The 21,629-nt window shown below is 42.3% G+C and overlaps 1 protein-coding gene across 10 annotated transcripts in view; it reads left to right on the top strand.

Moving 5' to 3' along the window:
- The window catches only part of EYA4 (EYA transcriptional coactivator and phosphatase 4), a 274,048-nt gene that overhangs the window by 129,230 nt on the left and 123,189 nt on the right, over positions 1-21,629 (top strand). For 8 of the 10 annotated variants that reach the window (XM_083176666.1, XM_083176664.1, XM_083176665.1 and 5 more), the window contains one exon: positions 18,512-18,561. The exons of the other annotated variants lie outside the window; for them this stretch is intronic. In XM_083176666.1, coding sequence (XP_083032792.1) covers positions 18,512-18,561 — 50 coding nt within the window. The remainder of the gene's footprint in view (positions 1-18,511; positions 18,562-21,629) is intronic. 10 annotated transcript variants of the gene reach the window in all.

Raw genomic sequence — 21,629 nt, 5'->3', positions numbered from 1 at the left:
CATGGCTGGCCTATGCGATTGAGTTTGTATTTCCCCCTCAATTTTCATTTGTCAGTCTTCTTGCACCATTGCCACTCGCTGCACCCCTACAGTATATCTATTTTCTCTCTTCAGAAGATCTCTTATTCTCTCTTACTCTGTACTCAGCATATCAATTATACTCTCCTTGGCACTTTGATTATTCTTGGCTCAGCAGATCCCTTAGTCGCTTCTCAGCAGATCCCTTAGTCACTTCTCAGCAGATCTCTTTTTCTCTGCTCAGGAGATATTGTATTCTTTCTCAGGAGATACTGTAACGAAGTGGTTCCCAAACTGTGCGCCTAGGCTCCCTGGGGTGCCTCGGAGCTCTTGCAGGGGTGCCTCGGTTTGGTGGTCCAGAATTCAAATTATTCAAATTATTTATGGTCACTGTAATAGGCAAAACCAGAGCTTTTAGCTTCCAGTTTCAAAATATGTGGATAAACAGAAGTGAATCCTGTCCCTCACCACATAACTGGACCTAAGGATGAAATATAAGCACAACTTATTTCATTTATTATTGTTTTCTGAAATTCTCGGTAGCAAACTTTGCAACTAGGGGTGCCGTGACAAATATTCTGATAATCTAGGGTGCCGTGATGCAAAAAAGTTTGGGAACCACTGCTGTAACGTATTCATTCTAACGCAGATTCTCTCTCCTCAGCAGTTCTCTTATTCAAACCTCAACAGATTTCTTCTATTTACAGCAGATCTTTCACTTCTCAACAGATCTACAGCTGTGTAAACACAACATACAGTAGCTGGTTAAACACTACACATCTAATCACGCTGCTAATCTTCGTAGCCCAGCGATCAGTTAGAGTGAAATTGGGCACCAGTGCATGACTGCGAATGCGATCGCAGAAGTGAGAATATGGAACATCCGGTTGCCACCCCTCAAACGTCGGCGGGCTGTCGATCATGTTGCATATGGCCAGGTAAAAATCCCTCCCTGGCTTTCATCACAGGATGGCCTTTCACATGCTTATGAACTGTGCGCATGCATATTCATTAGATAATCATAAGGGCTGTGAATCCTGCACACAGTTCTGACTTAGGCCCAATGTGTGAACCCAGCTATATCTACGGCAATAGGACCCAGGTGGGTGGAGCAGGGACCATGGTGCATTCTGCATTAGTAGATATCTTATTCTCCACTCAGAAGATCTCTTATTCAGGGAGCGTATCCACTACTGGGGAAATATTTTCCCTTTTAAACATTGTGGATATAGGGCCTAATTCAGTGATTTATGAAATGCCGATAATCTCTGCGTTATGCATGTGCAGAGCAGTTCCTTTAATATTGTTTACAGTGCCCCAAAAACAGTAGTATGATTGCCGTATTGCTGGTGCTTGGCAGCATCCCAGAAAACAGGGACATGTCGGACGCATTTTCTGGCATGCTGAAACCAGTCTTCATGTCCTTGGCCACCGCTTCACTGTTCCCGGCAGTGTGATTTAAAGTGAGGGTTACACAGGTTTGCGATGTTCATGCAGTTGATCTGTTTCTGCGTACAAGTATGAATCAGCCCCATAATGACATTGCATGTTTAAAGGGGAAGCAATTTTGCATTTTGATCTATTGCAGTGAATCCATAGTATTACCATAGTATTACACAGTGCCAGATTAAGGTCTAAATGGGCCTGGAGCTGATAATATCAAGGGCCTATTATACGCAATAATAGGGGTTGTGGCCAGCACCTAATAATGTGGGAGGTGTGACCAGTGTTCTGGTTGGGCGGGCTGCTCATGGTTGTGACTCTATTTGTTTAAATATTTTTAACTAATTATATATACCTGGAAAAGGCAGGGGCTGGCATAGGAAAAATGCAGGGAGATATATTGGCAGGTGCCCTTCAAAGGTGCAACCGCAGAACGCCAATGTCCTAAAATACTTGCGGGGTGAGGCGGCATTCCAGTCATAAAAAAATATTGAAAGCTGAAACTTGTTAGACAACATTTCAGCACCTTTTATGTGGTCACCTAAGTTTACCACACCATATACCCCTTATGCAAATCAAACAACACAATAGTAACCCCCTTATACTGTACTTGCCTCTTACACATTATGCCACAAGGAATGAGCCAAAATTCACACCGACTGAGCCAAAATTCACACTATGGCAAACGGCTTGAGTCAAAATTCACGTTATGCCACACAGATTAAGGCAAAATTCACATTTTGCAACAAGGATTGAGCCAAAATACATACTATACCAAACAGATTATGAAGCATATTGTGCATTATTGCTCAAACAGGGGCATTGTTTGCCAAAGGAGCGCATTGAAAATTGACACCATAATGCCCATTACATGTTAAGCCACACACCATAATGTCCATCACATATTATGCCAAACACCATAATGCCTATTAAAAATTATGGTACATTAGTGCTGCTTACCTACATGCTCATTGCCAGGGGTTCCATGCTCGTTGCCATTGGGGATTACATGCTCATTGCCATGGGGGAATACATGCTCGCGGTATCTGAGGGACAGTCGCAGCCGGGCAGAAATGACAGCCATTGACAGCCAGGCAGAGAAAGGGCTGTCCGTCTGTATTCAGAGCACTGCACGTTCCGGCTATTTGAAATAATACCCTTTTCACACCAGAAAATGCAGGGAGTTACCGGGAATATGGTCCCAGGATCATGTTGGCCCTTTTTACACCAGCCTAGTCCCTGCATTTTCTGGTGTGAGGGGGAGAGAAAACCACCCCCCCCCTTTAACCAACCAGCTATATCTTTGGAACCAACTGACCCATTTACATGAGACCAGTATCATATTGAAGAACTTTTGAGTGGGCTTTCACTGAAAGTTAATATCCCAAGCACTAACTATTTCCTTGGTATAGGGATTGGACATTGGTCTTATAACTATACACCCAAGCGCTCCCTGGGGGAAACAGATTCGGAAATTTCCCAAGCTAAATACAACCCTAATTGTGGCTACACTGGAATATAAAAATAATCAGTCTATACCCTGTGTCCGTACACAGTGGAAAAAGCCTATGGGACTTACAAGCATACTAACCATAAAAGGGGTTGATAATTGTCCACAGGTTTTTTATGCTTTTTATTAACATCTTTTGATGTATATGCATTTATTTAAATTTGATTAAGTTTTTTATGTGTGGAAAATATTGTAATACATTTTTAAATTTTGCAAAGTATTAGTGTCACATGTGCGCTCTCTAGAATCCATTTCGGTACTTGTTTCCTAGCACGGCGCCCACAATTTTAATCTTATTACATCGTTTTGATCGCATCGCATGCGATGTGATCGATGCGATCAAAACGATGATTTAATTGTACATACACCCTGATGGGTGATTAGTATGTTATATGCACCCCCATTGTTAACGCCACCGCCACTATTAAAGCCAACCCGGAAGCGTGGCGAGCACAGCGAGCCTGCGAGGGGCTGCGGTACGCGTCCTCTAACCTTTTCATACCCCCACTATCCACATCGGCGAGGTGTTGGTCTTATATAGTGTGGTGAGTGCAGCAAGCCACCAAGCCCGAAGCGTGTCGAGCGCAGCAAGCCCAACGAGGGAATGCGGATAACTTCACATTTATTCCGCGTCCGCTCGTCACGCTTCGGGCTCGATGGCTCGCCACACTATATAAAATCAGCTCCATGCCAATGTGGATAGTGGGGGTATGAAAAGATCGGAGGACGCCTACAGCCGCCCCTCGCTGGCTCGCTGCGCTCGCCATGCTTCGGGTTGACGTTGATAGTGGGGGTGGCGTTAACAATGGGGTTGCATTTAACATAGTAATTACCCATCAGGGTGCATGTACAATTAGAAATAGCATTGCATGCCATTGTTATACCAAAATACTACAAGTACATTAAGGATAAAGACGCTGCAGCTATTACATTTGATACCTGCAGAGGCCTGGAGCTCTATCCAGTGTAGTGTTTTACCCATATGAACCCAGGTATTTTAGTCAATTACTGGGAAAATATTCTGAGTTATAGACCTATTTAAGAACTTTCTAATTCGAGAAGGGAATATAATTTACTGTGATTTTCAGGTCACAAACTCTCCAGTCTCATCTTACATGTCTCAAAGAATAGACACTAAAATAGACATACTATAAATACAGTGGTTAGTACTGTACAGTAGGTAAGACTTTCTGACAAAATAAGTACAGACTTTTTGTAAGACACTGAGGGGCAGATGCATACTTGCCTACTTTTTAAAACTAGTTTCAGGGAGATTACAGTTGGTAGTAGAATTTTGCACAGTGCCCCATTGAGGGGCATGACATGCTCCACCCAAAGGGCGTGTCTAGTTCCATATATGGAGAGATTGTGAAGGTGGCAGCTAGAAGCGTGGGTGTGTCCTGCTACATCTGAGAGGAATATTTTACAATTACTTATTTCCAAATGTAGATGAGCCCAAAGCAGTTAGTAAGAGATACTGTACTTGCTAAAGTGCTGGGAAATGGTGCAGATGATTAAATGTAAATGTATCAGGGAGTTTCCTGTAGAATGCAGGAGGGTAGGCAAGTATGGGCAGCTGTGCTTAAGCCTTGGAGAGTGATAAAAGGAAGAGAGACACACTACCAACCAATCAACCGAATGGAACTCTGAATGTAAATAGCATGTTGGATATTTTAAATCTTACCAAGTTACTTATATTTATAAAGGTTTTTAGTAGCTCTTTTATACTTGCCGACTTTTCAGCTGCCCTCTCCGGGAGAGGGCAGCCAGCTCTGGTAGGCAGGGGGGCGGGGCCACATCCGGGAGTGAAAAGAGGCGATTCGGGGGCGTGGCCACACAGATGCTGCCCTTTTGGGGGGCGTGCCTACAGCCTCGCGTCATTTTAGCCCCGCCCCCGCCGTGCAATGCCGGAGTTTCAGGCATTGCACGGCGGGGGGCGGGGCTAAAATTGCGGCATTTTACCCGCAGACCCCACCACCAAGGGACACATCGCGGGAGCTGGGGGGATATGCGGGAGGATTGCCACCCTTTCCGGGGGGGCCGGGAGGGGGACCCGATTTCTGGGACCCTCCTGGCCATTCCGGGAGGGTAGGCAACCCTGGCTCTTTATATGAGGAATATTTTTTATTTTTTTTGCATTAGTAGTCTTGTAATTTAAATGTATTTAAATTATCGCTAATTTATCTGTATTTATTTGTTGTGTACAAATTATACAATATACTAGGGTTCTTTTGTAATAACCTTCAAGCATGCTGTGCTAGAATTATGGTGAGTTTGCCCTTATTGTTAGAGCTGCAATCATTTACAAGACAAGCACAACCCTTGTAAATGATTTCTGCTTTAAAAGTATAGGCAGACTCGCCGGAAATCCCACATAGCCTGCAGTGTGCAGATTATAACATAATCCCCTAGACATCAGATTTATTACAGGGCAATTTGCCTATATCACTATGTGGGTGCAAGATAATCAATACTATTTCCTTATTATGCTGTTTCAAGTACATTTTTTTAAACCCTTTGAGTGCCAAAGTTGCTGTGATAGATATGAAAAATATCTGCTAAAAATGCCAGGGCGGGAATCAAAGAATATGAATCATTTTAGTTATTGCTGGCAAATTATCTGAAGTCAATTGATTGAACTTTAGTTAAATATTGTGCCACCAGAAAAAAAGCCTCGCTGTGAGCTAAGCTGGCGTTTTTAGTGGATATTTTGCACATCTCTCACAGCAACATTGGCATGTAAAGGGTTAAAAGTGAAGGTGCATACCCACTCTGCAATATGAGCTTCTGATTTTGACTATATAGTCAAAATAATAAGAAATAGCGGTACTTGTTTCCTATCTGGGCGCCCACGATCAAAATCGCGGTCATCGGGGGTAAAAATCGCGGTGATCGCGGTCATCGCGGGCATCGCGGGTAAAATTGGATGGTCGCGATGCCCGCGATGACCGCGATCACCGCGATTTTCCCATAGGGAACAATGTTAAAAAGGCTGATTGACCGCGATTTCACTGTTAAATGGCTCAATTGACCCGATTTGGCCATATTAACCCTGAATTAGGCCCAATTAACCCTTAAATGTCCCCCCCAATTTTTGACGCCACCCCACGATCCACGCCAACCCGAAGCGTGGCGAGCGCAGCGAGCCCGCGAGGGGCGGCGGTACGTGTCCTCCGACCTTTTCATGCCCTACTATCCACTAGGGCGTGGTGTGAGAATATAATAGTGTGGCGAGCGCAGCGAGCCACCGAGCCCGAAGCGTGGCGAGCGCAGCGAGCCCCGCGAGGGGACGCGGATACCTTCACTGTGAAGGCCGCGAGGGGACGCGCATAATTGTGAAGGTATCCGCGTCCCCTCGCGGGGCTCGCTGCGCTCGCCACGCTTCGGGCTCGGTGGCTCGCTGCGCTCGCCACACTATTATATTCTCACACCACGCCCTAGTGGATAGTAGGGCATGAAAAGGTCGGAGGACGCGTACCGCCGCCCCTCGCGGGCTCGCTGCGCTCGCCACGCTTCGGGTTGGCGTCGATCGTGGGGTGGCGTCAAAAATTTGGGGGGACATTTAAGGGTTAATGGGCTCTGTGGCCCATTTAACATTGATTCCTATGGCCAAATCGGGTGGATTGAGGCATTTAACAGTAAAATCGGGTCCATCGCGGCTTTTAACATTGATTCCTATGGGAAATCGTGAGCATCGCGTCGCGGGCATCGCGGGTACATTTATGGCCGGCCGCGACGCGACCGACGCGATTTTTCAGGTTTAACATGGTTTTCAATGGGAAAATCGCGGCCATCGCGTCGGTCGCGTCGCGGGCAGGCATAAATGTACCCGCGATGCCCGCGACGGGCGCCCAGATAGGAAACAAGTACCGAAATAGCATAGTGTGTATATAGTTTTCAATCCCTAAACGAAGCCTGTGGAATAGGCATTGCACGAAATAAGGCAAGCCAATTTTGACTATTTTGTATACAGTCTAGTGTTCTAGTATTGTCAAAATCTCAACTAAATATAGTCAAAATTGTTTGGTTCTGGGCTACGGAAAGTTCAATGGAAGTCGCATAGCCAAAATCACACCGTGTGTATGCACCTTAATAAGATGTATTCAGTAGTCATAGGCTTCAGCCACCCAGGGGCCAGATGCATCAAGCTTCAAAAAGTGATAAAGTGGAGATTGATAAACAACCAGCCAATCAGCTCCTAGATCACCAGATTATGAGCCCCCCAGAAGCTCCTCGGGAGGCTCACTTGCGCGTTGGCACTTGATGTGCCATTTTTACATGCAATAAACCGCATGCGATTTATTGCATGTAATCCCAGGTAGCTGCTCCTGTGGCAGCGGCGTCCGGGCAGCGGCGTCCAGACAGCTGGGATCCGGGCAACAGTGGCTGGGAAGCAGCGTCCTGGCAGCGGGGATCCGGGCAGCGGTGGCTGGAAGCTTGTAGCGGTATTTGCAGGGCAGCGGGGAAGGGGGGGAGAATTCTGATGAATTTGAAAATATACTTTGAAAAGACTGACCGGACGCTGATTGGTCACTGCCCTGATACCCTCTGGGTGGACGCTGCTTCCCAGCTGCTGCTGCCCAGATCCCTGCTGCCTGGATGCCGCTTCCCAGCCAACGCTGCCCAGATGCCTGCTGCACACACCTGCTAAAAAGCACCCGCGATGTGCCACTGATGGATCCTATCTGATAGATTTAATTTGCATCCTGTCTGACCTCCCCACTCCGACTCGAGTCGGAGGGGATGTCAAACACATCCAATTTGGGAAAGATTTCTCGGCCTGATCCATTAGGATTGAGCGAATCAACCCAAATTGGGCAAGTGTATGGGCAACTTAAGGCTAGGCAGATACATACACAAACATTTTTTACATACTAAGCAATGATAATAAAGAATTCTTAAATAATGTCAGTGTGGAATTTATATAGTGATGACATTTACATAAGATAAGAGCTAATTATTTGTATGTTCTATATCAGTGGAAGCAAGTTCAGATAATACAATATAAATAAATTAGAACAGTAATGACCAACAGAGAGCATTAGGCCACTCTCCAAACCTTCATCCTAGGTCCCAATCTCATCAAACTACATATCGGCTGATGTAGGCCTATACTTAGACTTACACACAACATATACTTATCTAAAATAAAGAAACAGAATTTTTTTTAATAATGACTGTAGTTAAAAAAGGACTGTAGTTAAAAAGGGAAAATATGGTGATGACGAAAGAATGGCTCTTCAGGCAGTATAGCCATCATCACCTTCCAGTGACACAAATCAATAAGTCTCCTCTAGACCAGTACAGTAGAATGAGCCTAACCCATATATTGGCAAGAAGCACATCTCAATATCTAAAACATGGCCAATGCAGCCATTCTTTCACACAAAGACATTGACAATAATGTAGTGGAATGTTTAAAAAGAAGAACTACAAAGTTCAACAAACTTTATACAGACCACAAAACACCCTCAGGCTCCACCCATTAATATAAAACACAAATGTATCCTTTCTTGGATACCTATTGCTAGCAGTTAGGTTAATGTGTGCCTCCACCCAAGCTGGAATATCTACCTACAGTATTATATTTCATACTTTTAGCTAGCTTGTGATAATGAAAAGTTTAATGTTCTACACACAAGTATGCTTTACATTTATTTTTTCTCATGAGTATACAATGAGCATTATGTGCATATTAGGGGAACATTACTGCCTCACAGTGCTGAGGTCATGGGTTTGATTCCCACCATGGCCCTAACTGTGCGGAGTCTGTATATTCTCCCTGTGTTTCCTCCGGGTACTCCGGTTTCCTCCCACAGTCCAAAAATAATTGGCACCCAACAAATAATAATTGGCGCCCAAGAAAAATTATGTTTAGAGTGAATGTGTGTGTGTGTGTGTGTGTGTACATGTGGTACAGAATATAGATTGTAAGCTCCACTGGGGCAGGGACTGATGTGAATGTTCAAATATTCTCTGTAAGGTCTGTGGAATATATCTGCGCTATATATGAAACTGTTAATAAATGAATAATAAACAGAGCACCCACATGAAACATTTCAGCATGAAAGAGATTCCCCTAATGTGAATGTATTTTGTGTTGTGTCTCCAGACAAGGTTTATGGTTAATTTTTCTTTGAGGGACAAACAAATATAAGTATGCTCCAGAACTGAATCTTCACTTTAATGCAAGCAGATTCACATGACTTGATATTTTAACAAGATGGGGCACTGGCATCTGAAGGGTCAAGCTTTTATGAATGAAATATGCACCGACAATGGATTGGTTGATGGACCTTGATCTTTGTGTTTGGTTTGCAAGATCTCCAGACCTCACTATATATGATTTATTCTTGTGGGGATATGAAAGATCACATTTAAGTTCTACTGCTACTCACTAACCTCTATGACTTTAAACATCAAAAGACAACAGTGGATACTCAGTGGATCGTGATATACTGATACACGTCTGGGAGGAATTCTCTTTTGAATTTTTGAATTGTTTCCCTCACTGAAGGTGGTGGCCACATTGAACACTTGAAGTCAGGAAATAAATTAGGAGAATATTATGAGTAGAATATTTTTTACTTGATTGGAGTTTTGTATTATTCACCTTGATAAAATATTGTGTTATGATATCAGTTCAAATAAGAGTGTATAGATTCAAAAACCTACTCAACTACAACTCTTAACTCAGTCTAGCAAGTGCTCTTCATATTAAATGCTGTCACTCTTCTCTATACACCCCTGTTACTTAGGGGCATGGACCGCACTCGGGTATAACCTGCAGATAGGTGATAGCAATATGCTGGCTTCTACTAATTGGCAACAATATCAGCAAAGGGACTGCAGGATCTATCAAACTGGACCCAAATACCACATCTAGCTTGCAGGACTTATTTTGTCTCCACTGATAAAGGGAGTAAGCATCAAACATACTGTAATAACTTTCCAATGTATTTCATGTTCACAAACATCATAAATATATACGTATCAGAGAATCTCATATTAACTGATTTTGTTCAAGATTTTTTTTTAAGCCCCTAGGGAATAATATACCAAGTGCAAAGAGCCCCCCATCCAGACTTTCCTCTACTGTTAGCTAATAAGTTGATGGATTTTTTCCTTTACACATATAGAAACAAAAAAATGGGTTTTGGCAACTGATGGTTACAGTTTAGATGCTTGGAGTGTACTTTTTTCATCTTGATTTACCAGCAATATAATATATTTGATATATGGGGGGACATTTACCAAAATGGATTCGTAGAAAAAAGGTGTATTCGTAGGGAGAAATACACCTTTTTTTTACGAATTTGTATTTTCGGGATTTACAATCCCAAAAATACAACAATTCGTAGTCCTAAAGATGGAACATTCGTATTTGTAGTTACAAATACGAATGTCTACACCATCGATAGGATACGACAGAAATCACCATTCAAAAGAATGGTGGTTTCTGATTTACTAAGCAGCCGTACTGACAATACGGCTGCTTAGTGGTGTGAAACACCCACGCAAATACGACAGGAAAATAGAACACCATTTTCCTGTTCTATTTGCGTTTTAGCCTGCACGGATCAGTCAGATCCGTGCAGGCTGCAGTGTAAAAAAATAGAAAAAATAAATAAATTAAAAAAAAAAACGGCGTGGGGTCCCCCCCACAGCCGAAACCAGCACCAGGCTGAAGGAGCCGGGGCCGGTAATTAAAAATCAGGGAACCCGACAAATAGGGGTTCCCCGATTTTTAACAACCAGCCCCAGGCTCCAGGTCCGGGGCTGGTTCCCAAAATACGGGGGACAAAATGAGTAGGGGTCCCCCGTATTTTAAGAACCAGCCCCAGGCACAACCAGCCGGCAGGGTAATGTCACAGCCGGGGGACACTTATAATATAAGGTCCCGCGGCCAAAACATTCTCCCTACCGACCAGTCAGCCTGGCCAGGGGCCCTGGGGGAGTGGGGACCCCCCCAATAAAGGGGTCCCCCCCCTCCAGGACTTACCTGACCAGGCTGAAGCCTGGTGCTGTCCCCGGTGACCCTGGAGCGGTGGTCACCGGGCTGATGGTATTGTGTAAAAAATAGATAAACCATTGTTTTTTACTGTGGCACTACAAGTGCCAGCAAGCCTCCCCAGCAAGCTGGGACTTGGAGAACCACAAGTCCCAGCCTGCTGGGCATTAAAGGGCCCGCTGGCACTTGTAGTTCTACAGTTAAAAAAATAGTGCACAAAACACACTGACACACTTTTAAAATAAAACTTTATTACACACAAAGCCCACACATACTGATACTTACCTATCTTCTCTCCGTAGGTAGCCCTGATGTCCTGTGTCGTCTTCGGGATCCATGTCGACGTCCTTCTTCATGTCGACGTCGCTGTCGGCGATGGTGTCCCCGTCCGGATCCGAAGAAATCCATTTGGGAAGCTGTGGAAGGAAACTATACTCACCTGTCCCAGCGCGACGTAGTCCAGGTAAGGGTCTTTGCAAAAAAATAAACCGAAAACCCCGAAACCAAACCGGACTCTGACGGAGACGCACGTGTGTTTATTTACATCGTGCGGCTCCGCCTCCCGAATGCCGCTATTGGCCGCCTTGCGGCCTAGCGGCTCCTGATTGGCCGCTAGGCCGCAAGGCGGCCAATAGCGGCATTCGGGAGGCGGAGCCGCACGATGTAAACACACCGTGTGTCTCCGTCGTGTCCGGTTTGGTTTCGGGGTTTTCGGTTTGTTTTTTTGCAAAGACCCTTACCTGGACTACGTCGCGCTGGGACAGGTGAGTATAGTTTCCTTCCACAGCTTCCCAAATGGATTTCTTCGGATCCGGACGGGGACACCATCGCCGACAGCGACGTCGACATGAAGAAGGACGTCGACATGGATCCCGAAGACGACACAGGACATCAGGGCTACCTACGGAGAGAAGATAGGTAAGTATCAGTATGTGTGGGCTTTGTGTGTAATAAAGTTTTATTTTAAAAGTGTGTCAGTGTGTTTTGTGCACTATTTTTTTAACTGTAGAACTACAAGTGCCAGCGGGCCCTTTAATGCCCAGCAGGCTGGGACTTGTGGTTCTCCAAGTCCCAGCTTGCTGGGGAGGCTTGCTGGCACTTGTAGTGCCACAGTAAAAAACAATGGTTTATCTATTTTTTACACAATACCATCAGCCCGGTGACCACCGCTCCAGGGTCACCGGGGACAGCACCAGGCTTCAGCCTGGTCAGGTAAGTCCTGGAGGGGGGGGACCCCTTTATTGGGGGGGTCCCCACTCCCCCAGGGCCCCTGGCCAGGCTGACTGGTCGGTAGGGAGAATGTTTTGGCCGCGGGACCTTATATTATAAGTGTCCCCCGGCTGTGACATTACCCTGCCGGCTGGTTGTGCCTGGGGCTGGTTCTTAAAATACGGGGGACCCCTACTCATTTTGTCCCCCGTATTTTGGGAACCAGCCCCGGACCTGGAGCCTGGGGCTGGTTGTTAAAAATCGGGGAACCCCTATTTGTCGGGTTCCCTGATTTTTAATTACCGGCCCCGGCTCCTTCAGCCTGGTGCTGGTTTCGGCTGTGGGGGGGACCCCACGCCGTTTTTTTTTTTATTTATTTATTTTTCTATTTTTTTTTACACCTTGCAGCCTGCACGGATCTGACTTGATCCGTGCAGACTGCTAGAAATAATTCGTATTAGCAGCCGTATATACGGCCGCTAATACGAATCATTACACCATCGGAGGGTTACAAAGCAGTCGTATCTGACTGCTTTGTAAATCCCCCTCCGGAACACGACTTTGCATACGACTTAAACAGTCGTATGCAGTCGTAGGGAAACAACCAATACGAAAAACTAGGTTTTTCATATTGGTAAATTTCCCCCATGATTTCCACTCAACTGAAGACTGTGCAATTTGGCAATATTTGTATGGCAACCATGACTTTCTTTTCTACCTGCAATATCTCTTTCTTGATCACCTAAAACTATGATGAATAAAGGATATCAATTTTTATTTTGTTTAATATTTTATTAAGGTTATTTTGTAACAGTGACCTATTGTGTAGATTTTATTACAATAGAAACAATGGCATAAGTTCATACAAGGAGGGCAGAGGCAACATTGGGGTTGTCCCCCTTCATCCTCCAGTATCAACTAACTTGTTCAAGCAGATAAGATACTTTTAAAGATACTTATAAAGGTATTTTTTTGTGATGCTCCCATAAAATGGTCCCAGTATCCAGCAATGTTCACAAAGTATTAAGCATGGAATAAAGAGATCTGTTCTCAGTAAAAGTGGTGTAAAGAGACTATGCTGTTACCTGTGGACTTTTGACCTGTGACTACCTAGCCAGTGATTATTGGCTGGATATTGGGACAATTTTATGGGGGCATCACAAAATATACCTTTTATAAGGGATATCAACCCTGAACCAGTGTGAGTATGGTATGGGCTCTCTTTCTATGAAGCAGTGGTGTCCAAGGTGATAGATAACACACCATTGGTGACCCTTGACCAGTTAAAGATACTTGATATGCTTAATACCCCACACATGGTGTGAGTGAGGGTACACAGCTAGTCTATTGGGGTACCCCCAGTGTTATCCTGGTATATTGAGCAATCATTTAAAAAGAAACACTGAGTTGGTAATGTCTTTTTAGTTATTGCTACTTTAAATATTGTGCAAACTTGCATAGAACCCAATGAATGCAGATTGTAGACTACTACATGTACCCCAGATATCTGTTGTGAAAAATGTAAAAAATGCAAGTGGTGTCACACATGTTTGAAACACAAGAGGGAACAGATTCTTCTGGTGTTTCTGGTTTCCTCAGAGATATTTAGAAAGTGTGGACTTCTTTGAAAGTATAACTAAACATATGCTTTTTAAGAGGGTCACTTCTATGACCAACTTGACTTTCCTGCTCCAAGCAGCTATCAGTGGGATAAATACTCATGAATTAATGTATGCAATTTACAATATAAGCATAAAGAAAATGTCAGTACTTCTGTACTTTCACGGCGCCAGCATGGCGCCGCGCATCAGAGTCCCCTTGAAGGGCTCGCTTCGCTCGCCCACGCTGCGGACTCGGTGGCTCGCTACGCTCGCCACGCTAATTAAAATCAACTCCATGTCAACATGGATAGTGGAGGTATGAACTATCCATGTTGGCATGGCGTTAACTTAGTTTATTTTACTTAGTGGCGAGCGTAACCCGGAAGTACGCGCGGCGCCATGCTGGCGCCGTGAAAGTAAAGAAGTACCAAAATGTCTAAATGGCTCATTTTTATTTTGCATTTCTGTACTGTACAAAAATATTTATACAACCGCATCTCAAGTAAACCTCAACTTTAAGGCGACCTTATTAACAAAAGTTTACATGATATCTTCACAAAACATGTTCCCAGAAAAATTAAGTGTCCCTAGAATGTAAAAAGTTGTTGCCTGCCATATTTATCACCGGTATAGGTAGTTGACCCTCTGTTTGTGATCACAAAAGTTTGTATGCAACTTGAAAAATTTCAAGCTTCAAAAATCTCTGCTCTTCTTTAGATGTGTTAGCCATTGTTCCATTTTTGCTATATTTATTTATTTAAATCCATGTTAGGGCTCTTTATGCATGCTCAGTAAAGGCCCCCATACTTTGGGCTTATTTGTCGTGAGGACAAGTTAGACCAGTTTGCCCTTGAGAGCCCCCGGCAGCTCCCCGGGAGGCTCATTTGGGATTTGGCACTTGATGTGCCATTTTTACATGCAATAAATTGCAAGTGATTTATTGCATGTAATCCGACCTGCTGCAGCGATGGAGGGGGGGCAGGCAGCGAGGTCCAGCCAGCTGGTGGTGGCGGGAGGCCGGCAGCTTGTAGCGAGGTCTGTCCGAGCAGCGGCTGGGAGCTACAGTAGCGGCATTTTCCCGGGTCCCGGGGCGGGATGTGGCTGCTAAATATTTTGAAATGATTGGCCGGATGCTGATTGGCTGAGAGAATTTTCTCAGCCAATCAGTGGCTTTCATCTGATTGGCTGAGAGAATTCTCTCAGCCAATCAACGTTCAGCCAGTCATTGCAGAATATTCAGCAGCTGCATCCCACCCTGCAAAATGACACTACTGTAGCTCCCAGCCATTGCTGCTGCTTGGATAGACCCCACTGTCCCCCACTACAAGCTGCCCACCCCCCACCACCACCAGCTGGTGCAACCACAGGATCCAGGTGCATTGGACCGGATGGCATGTGACACACAGACGATTTGGTCCGATTACACGGCCCGATCCGTCAGAGACGGACCAAATCGGCTCAGTGTATGCGGGCCTTAAGAATGGTGGGTCTGAAGGTGGATGCAAAATAATGGCATAATTAAAGTTAGTCACTCAATCCATTTGTGTTAGGGAATTATTTTCAAAAATTACAGTAAATGGCAAATTTGAAACGAGCATATTGATTACTTATTTATAGAGAGAATCTTAATATTGTTTAGTAATCAGACAAATCATGCTGTACCTAATTATAAATAGGAGCATCTTTTATTATTATTATTATTTTGTAACTGACCTTCTACTTAGTGATACTCCAAAGGTCTAGCTACATGAAAGGTAGTAGGAAACTCCAGCACATCAAAAACCCAAACAAACACACTAACACTGGGTCTGTCCCAAACCAATTATCTTTTTTTCCAGGAAAAACATATTTTCTCTCTATGAACAGAAGCAATAATGAAAAAGACTGGGGTGAAGGTTACCGTAGCGCTAAATGGTCTGAAGTTCGCCCTTCTGAATAACTTGGGGTCTTACCCTCAAGTACCCCCACAAAGGAACACAAAATATACGCAAATTGTATTCAGACACTAGGCGCTCTTCATATGGGCATAATTTAGTGGATCATAGGGAAATATATGAAAAAAGTTTTTTTCTCTACTTCCCTTTGTAGTGGACACCTCTTCTGATGATATTCCTTGTTCTTTTTTCCTCTCCTCTTTTTTCCTTTTGTTCTTCTTTATTGTGTCTCCTCAAGTGGATTTTGGAATTATAAGGAGTGCATAGACTGGTTTATCAAGGTATCTTTGTGGGTGACACGCACCCGTACTCACGATGAAATCTGCGATATGACACTCATCAAGGTTTCTTTTTTTTCCTCCTTTTTCGTTTTTCAAAAAAGATTTTTATTGATGCAAATATTGTATAAAACAAGAGATTTTAAAATATATATCCAAGATATATGTCTGAGCAAATATCACTGAATTGGACCACAGTACCGAATCTGGTGGTGATAATGTGCAGTCAACTCCCCCACAAGGTATTCCGGATCCTAATGGAGGTGGACTAGCACCTAAACACTCACCCGATCCTGATTGTAGTCCTCCAGTCTTTACACACTTAGGTCTGAGGCAACATGTTTCGAGACTGCATGTCTCTTCGTCAGGGCTCACTGTGAGCCCTGACGAAGAGACATGCAGTCTCGAAACATGTTGCCTCAGACCTAAGTGTGTAAAGACTGGAGGACTACAATCAGGATCGGGTGAGTGTTTAGGTGCTAGTCCACCTCCATTAGGATCCGGAATACCTTGTGGGGGAGTTGACTGCACATTATCACCACCAGATTCGGTACTGTGGTCCAATTCAGTGATATTTGCTCAGACATATATCTTGGATATATATTTTAAAATCTCTTGTTTTATACAATATTTGCATCAATAAAAATCTTTTTTGAAAAACGAAAAAGGAGGAAAAAAAAGAAACCTTGATGAGTGTCATATCGCAGATTTCATCGTGAGTACGGGTGCGTGTCACCCACAAAGATACCTTGATAAACCTGTCTATGCACTCCTTATAATTCCAAAATCCACTTGAGGAGACACAATAAAGAAGAACAAAAGGAAAAAAGAGGAGAGGAAAAAAGAACAAGGAATATCATCAGAAGAGGTGTCCACTACAAAGGGAAGTAGAGAAAAAAACTTTTTTCATATATTTCCCTATGATCCACTAAATTATGCCCATATGAAGAGCGCCTAGTGTCTGAATACAATTTGCGTATATTTTGTGTCTCTCTATGAACAGTTTGGATAGAGGCCTCACTACATAAGGAGGCTAGGGTTAAAAATTAGTAGAACTATATAAAGTCTTTGTACAGTAGATGCCCTGCCAACCACCCCACAGTTGCAGGTTAAAATTTGTTTTTGAAACACTGGTTGGTATAAAACTAGAATATTGTTGGAAGATGAACCCGCTCAACCATAATTAATTTGATTTACATACCTTTTCTTTCCTATTGATGTTTCATGTGTAGGATGGATGCTGCTTCCTTGGTGGACTGTACTATTATCACCCTTTATTCTTTCACTCACTTTCCTATTTTAACTTTTTTTCTTTTTCATTTTATTTGTTAGTTTCTGGTTTAACTTTTTTCCCAACGGATGATTAAATATAAAAGATGTTTTTTCTTATATCTACATATATGCTCTAGAATACAATATATTGTACGGATGGTGTAATGGTTAGCATTACTGCCTCACATCGATTCCCACCATGGCTCTAACTGTGCGGAGTTTGTATATTCTCCCCGTACTTGCGTGGGTTTCCTCCGGGTACTCTGGTTATTTGGCTCCTAACAAAAATTAACCCTAGAATTAATGTGTGTGCGTGTACATGTGGTAGGGAATATAGATTGTAAGCTCCACTGCGGCAGGGACTGATGTGAGTGTTCAAATAGTCTCTGTAAAGTGCTGCGGAATATGTGTGCGCTATATAAGAAACTGTTAATAAATAAATAATAAATAAATATATGGTACTTGTGACTGGATTATTATATGTATCAATACCGTATTCTCATTTTACTGCTATATAGTGGCATAGTGTTTACTTTTCAATCACTTTTGGCAATTGTACCCTTTTGTGTGTGTGTGTGTGTGTGTTATGCTCAATAAAAAACAATAAAAAAAATAACAAATAGTCATGTAGCAATGCAACAGCTTGTTCCCAGTATCTTGCTCTCAATTCTTCAGCTAAAAGTCCATGGACAAACCATTAAACTAAAATTATAACAAACAACAGCAAATAAACTTGGAAAAAAGAATATGCATTGTGAAATAGCAGTAGGTGTATTGCATAAGTTATTATACAGCTACAGTTAATTTGTGTTTTTGTTAAACTCATTAATTTTGACTTCTTAAGTAACAGTGATGCCTTTAGCTAAATGCAGAGCACTGCATTATAAATTTCTGACTTGTGAGAGAAAAAAATAAAATGCGTTTTAACTTTAAATTTGGTGTTTATTATTGGAAGCCTTAACAGGAAATAAGCAGTAAAAATACCCCCTCCCCTTTTATGTGAGCAACTTATCACGCTAGTTCTTTTGTTCATGTCCTTTGGATGCTCTTACGCCTGCCTGTCTGGAAATTTCACTATGTGCAAAATTGCCAATTGTAGCTATTAATTGTATATAGAAAGAGATGGCAGCATTTGGAAATTAATATCTCCATATTTAGGTAGGAATCATTGTTTAAGTCATTGTATGAAATCCTGTGTTAAATATTAATAACTAGCAGTAATTTTCCTTTTATAGGTAAAGAAACCGTGCACAGAGTCAGATGGTCCAGAGCCTCAGAATTCCAGGTAACCAGCATTAAAATATTTCATGATTAACAGATGGAGTGCTGAAGTGATTTGTAAGAAGCTGGTACTGCTTTCATGGGAGAATCATATCCAAATACCTTGAGTGTGAAATAAAACAGAGGCAGAGAGACCTGGCTCTATGGCATATGGGCCAGGCGAACGTGCTTTGAAATGTAACTCACACCAGGCTTGCTAATGGTGTTAATGGCTTTTACAATTAATGCGAGAGTGGAATGGAGAAGCGGGAGGAGATAAAAGCAGAAACACTTTGCAGGAACAATATTACCAGCTTGTCACCTGTTAGACATCAGATGGACTGTTTTATTTTCTCCAGCTCCCTGTCACTATAGGGTCCCCAAAATTAGTACTTATGTTTAACTCTTAGATGATTAGATGATGTAAGAATTCTATGAATGAATGCAATCTTAATCATTTCTTAAATAGCGTTTGCAAATAACTCTATTGGAAAAGTAGTTTTCTGTAAGTAAAGTCTGATAAATGTCAAAAGATATCCAATGCCGCATTACCCATTAGGATGCCTAGGCTAAAGCCTATTGTTTATGCAGTAACTAGAAGTCATCAATTTCTTTATGCTGAGGAACTATTACCTGCGCCTTTTGGCTCCAGTCATTAAAGGCACCTTGCGCTCTGCTCGGGTGCAAGGCACACTTGAAGCTGAGTTTTGTTTTGAGAGGGGGAAGAGACCTTACCTATAGTGCACTAGCGCTAACTCGAAAAGAAAAGGAAGCTCTGCTTTCCGAGTGTCAGCTGTAGTTGTGTGAAATATTGAAGTGCAAGAGGGGGTATGAAATTTCTGAATTGTGGCAGGATGGCTGCCATATAATGTCAATAGGACAGGGATTAATTAGTAATAACCTTTTGAGAATGACAATATTCTTTGCAAATTAACTATTGGGGGTCGGTTTTATTAAGATGCAAAGTGGGAAGGTTTGCATTGTAACAACTAGGTTGATTTTGCCATGTAATTGATTGCTGCTTTAAAAAAATGGGAAAACTCTCACAAAATCTCTCACTTTCTGAAACTCTCACCCTATTACATTTGGGCCCAGATTTTCATTCCAACCAGTCAGATTGAAAAGATACTTTTATAGTGTGTATCCAGTTTTAGTCTCAGCTGTGAGAAATCTGTGGCTAATTGAAGCAACCACATTATATATGTAATAAATAAATACATATTTTTTTAATTTAATATTTCCTGCTATTACTATCCTGAGAAGGTGATAATGTAAGAAGGCTTGCAATGGTATTTGTTAAATAGATTTGCAGGCATGGGAAGATTATGCTGGAGAAAGTTGGCAATTCATTTTTGCCTGTGAGGACCACAGCTGGAGAAAGCACAGAATTAGGATAGGGAAAACAGATATTTTTCTTTGACAAACCCCATGAATGCTCTTCAATTCAGAACAGGGAAAACATATACATGTTAAAGGACCATTTGACAAGACTGTATACTAATCAAATCAGGGTTTTTTGGTACCCCAAATTGAACTTCACACTGTTCCACAGAATTGTGGCACCCTTTTAGTTTGAATGAATATACATTTTTAATGTATTGGTTAATCATAAATCACATGCAGTACTTTGTATATATTTACATACATTAATTATGGTAAATATATGTTAAAAAAAAAACTTAAAAGAGTGTTCCTGATAAAACTGTGTCCCATTTATACCTATGTCCCAAACCAGGTCAGACCCATGACTTTTGACACATGACTTTTTCATAACCCCATTCGGCAACATTCACACTGCACCTATCTGCAGTGATTTTTGGGGATAATTCTAGATACTAATATTACATGAAATTTTAATTTTTATAAAACATTCCATCCACAGTAAGATCAAAGTAAGCTTTTAAAGCAATTCTTACTGCATTTTCAGTACCATTCTTCCTAAATGTAAATGATAAACTAAAGAAGGGTAATAAAAGCAAATAAAAGAAAAGGTTTGTTTTCAACCTACAGTACTATAAGACTGTCCTATGCTGTATCCCTCTCTCTTTCTTTCTCTCTCTCTATTATTCTCTCTCTCTCTCTCTCTCTCCCTCTCTCTCTCTCCATATTTATACCCAAAAATACATATAGTGGTAATGTGGCATGCTCCAGTGGTTAGTGCAGATGTTACCCTCAGTGTTTTACACTGTTAAATATATGATGCATTTATGTTTCATAGAAATTAATAGTGCATTTAGCCACATTTTGGGACATAATTTACTCAAATGTAATAAAAGGTTCTTAATTCAGTAGACTTGAGTATTATTTTATATAATAAAGGGCTAATGTTACTCCCCACCTCTATGGGGTGGAGTCATGTGCTTTTCGCCTAGATGGCACTAGATGGCGCCTAATCGAGACTTTAAGTAAACCCCCCTGCCCGCCGATCTATCGCCCGAGGTGTCCAATTTTTTTTTTTTTATAGGGAGGCAGGGTGTGCTGCTGACCTTGAAAAAGCTATTCTACCAAAATGTATCAGTGACCATCCATACAGCCACCCACTCACCCATTGGGACATCTTTGTGCACTGCAATCTTGTGACCAAACTAGCTTTCACCACAGTCATCTCAAGCTGGGCCCATACAAGCCTGCTTGCGTAGGAACTCTATAAATGACCAGGTGTTCTCAAGGCAGGAGAGTCCAATAAACAAGATCTACAATCCAGGCTGCCATAAAATTGGGACCAACACAGGGAAGCATTATCTAGGAACAGACTCTTAACAGGAATCCAACTGGACATCACTGACCATGTATCCGAAACCATTTTTTTTTATCAATTAATTTCGATTCAACTTTTTATAATGTTTTATGATCGTTTTAGAATAAAGTGTTATTTTTACTTTCAAGAAATTGACACCCGTTGCATTTGTATTAAGTGCAGTTTATACCCCTTTTATTTATTTATTTTTATTGCAGTTTCTAATTATAGTGGATGTCACATCCCACAACATTTAACTGCAGCTTGGCATAGTGACTCATCTCAAGGCGCCCATTTGTGATACAGAAGGTGCCCATACACGGTAAAATTATTGTATGCAATTTGGACTAGTTTGC

Source organism: Crinia signifera, chromosome 3 (genome assembly GCF_055691185.1).
Source record: "Crinia signifera chromosome 3, ASM5569118v1, whole genome shotgun sequence".
NCBI lineage: Eukaryota > Metazoa > Chordata > Amphibia > Anura > Myobatrachidae > Crinia > Crinia signifera.
Note: the sequence above shows the minus strand (reverse complement) of the source record. Positions and strands in the feature narration are given on the sequence as shown.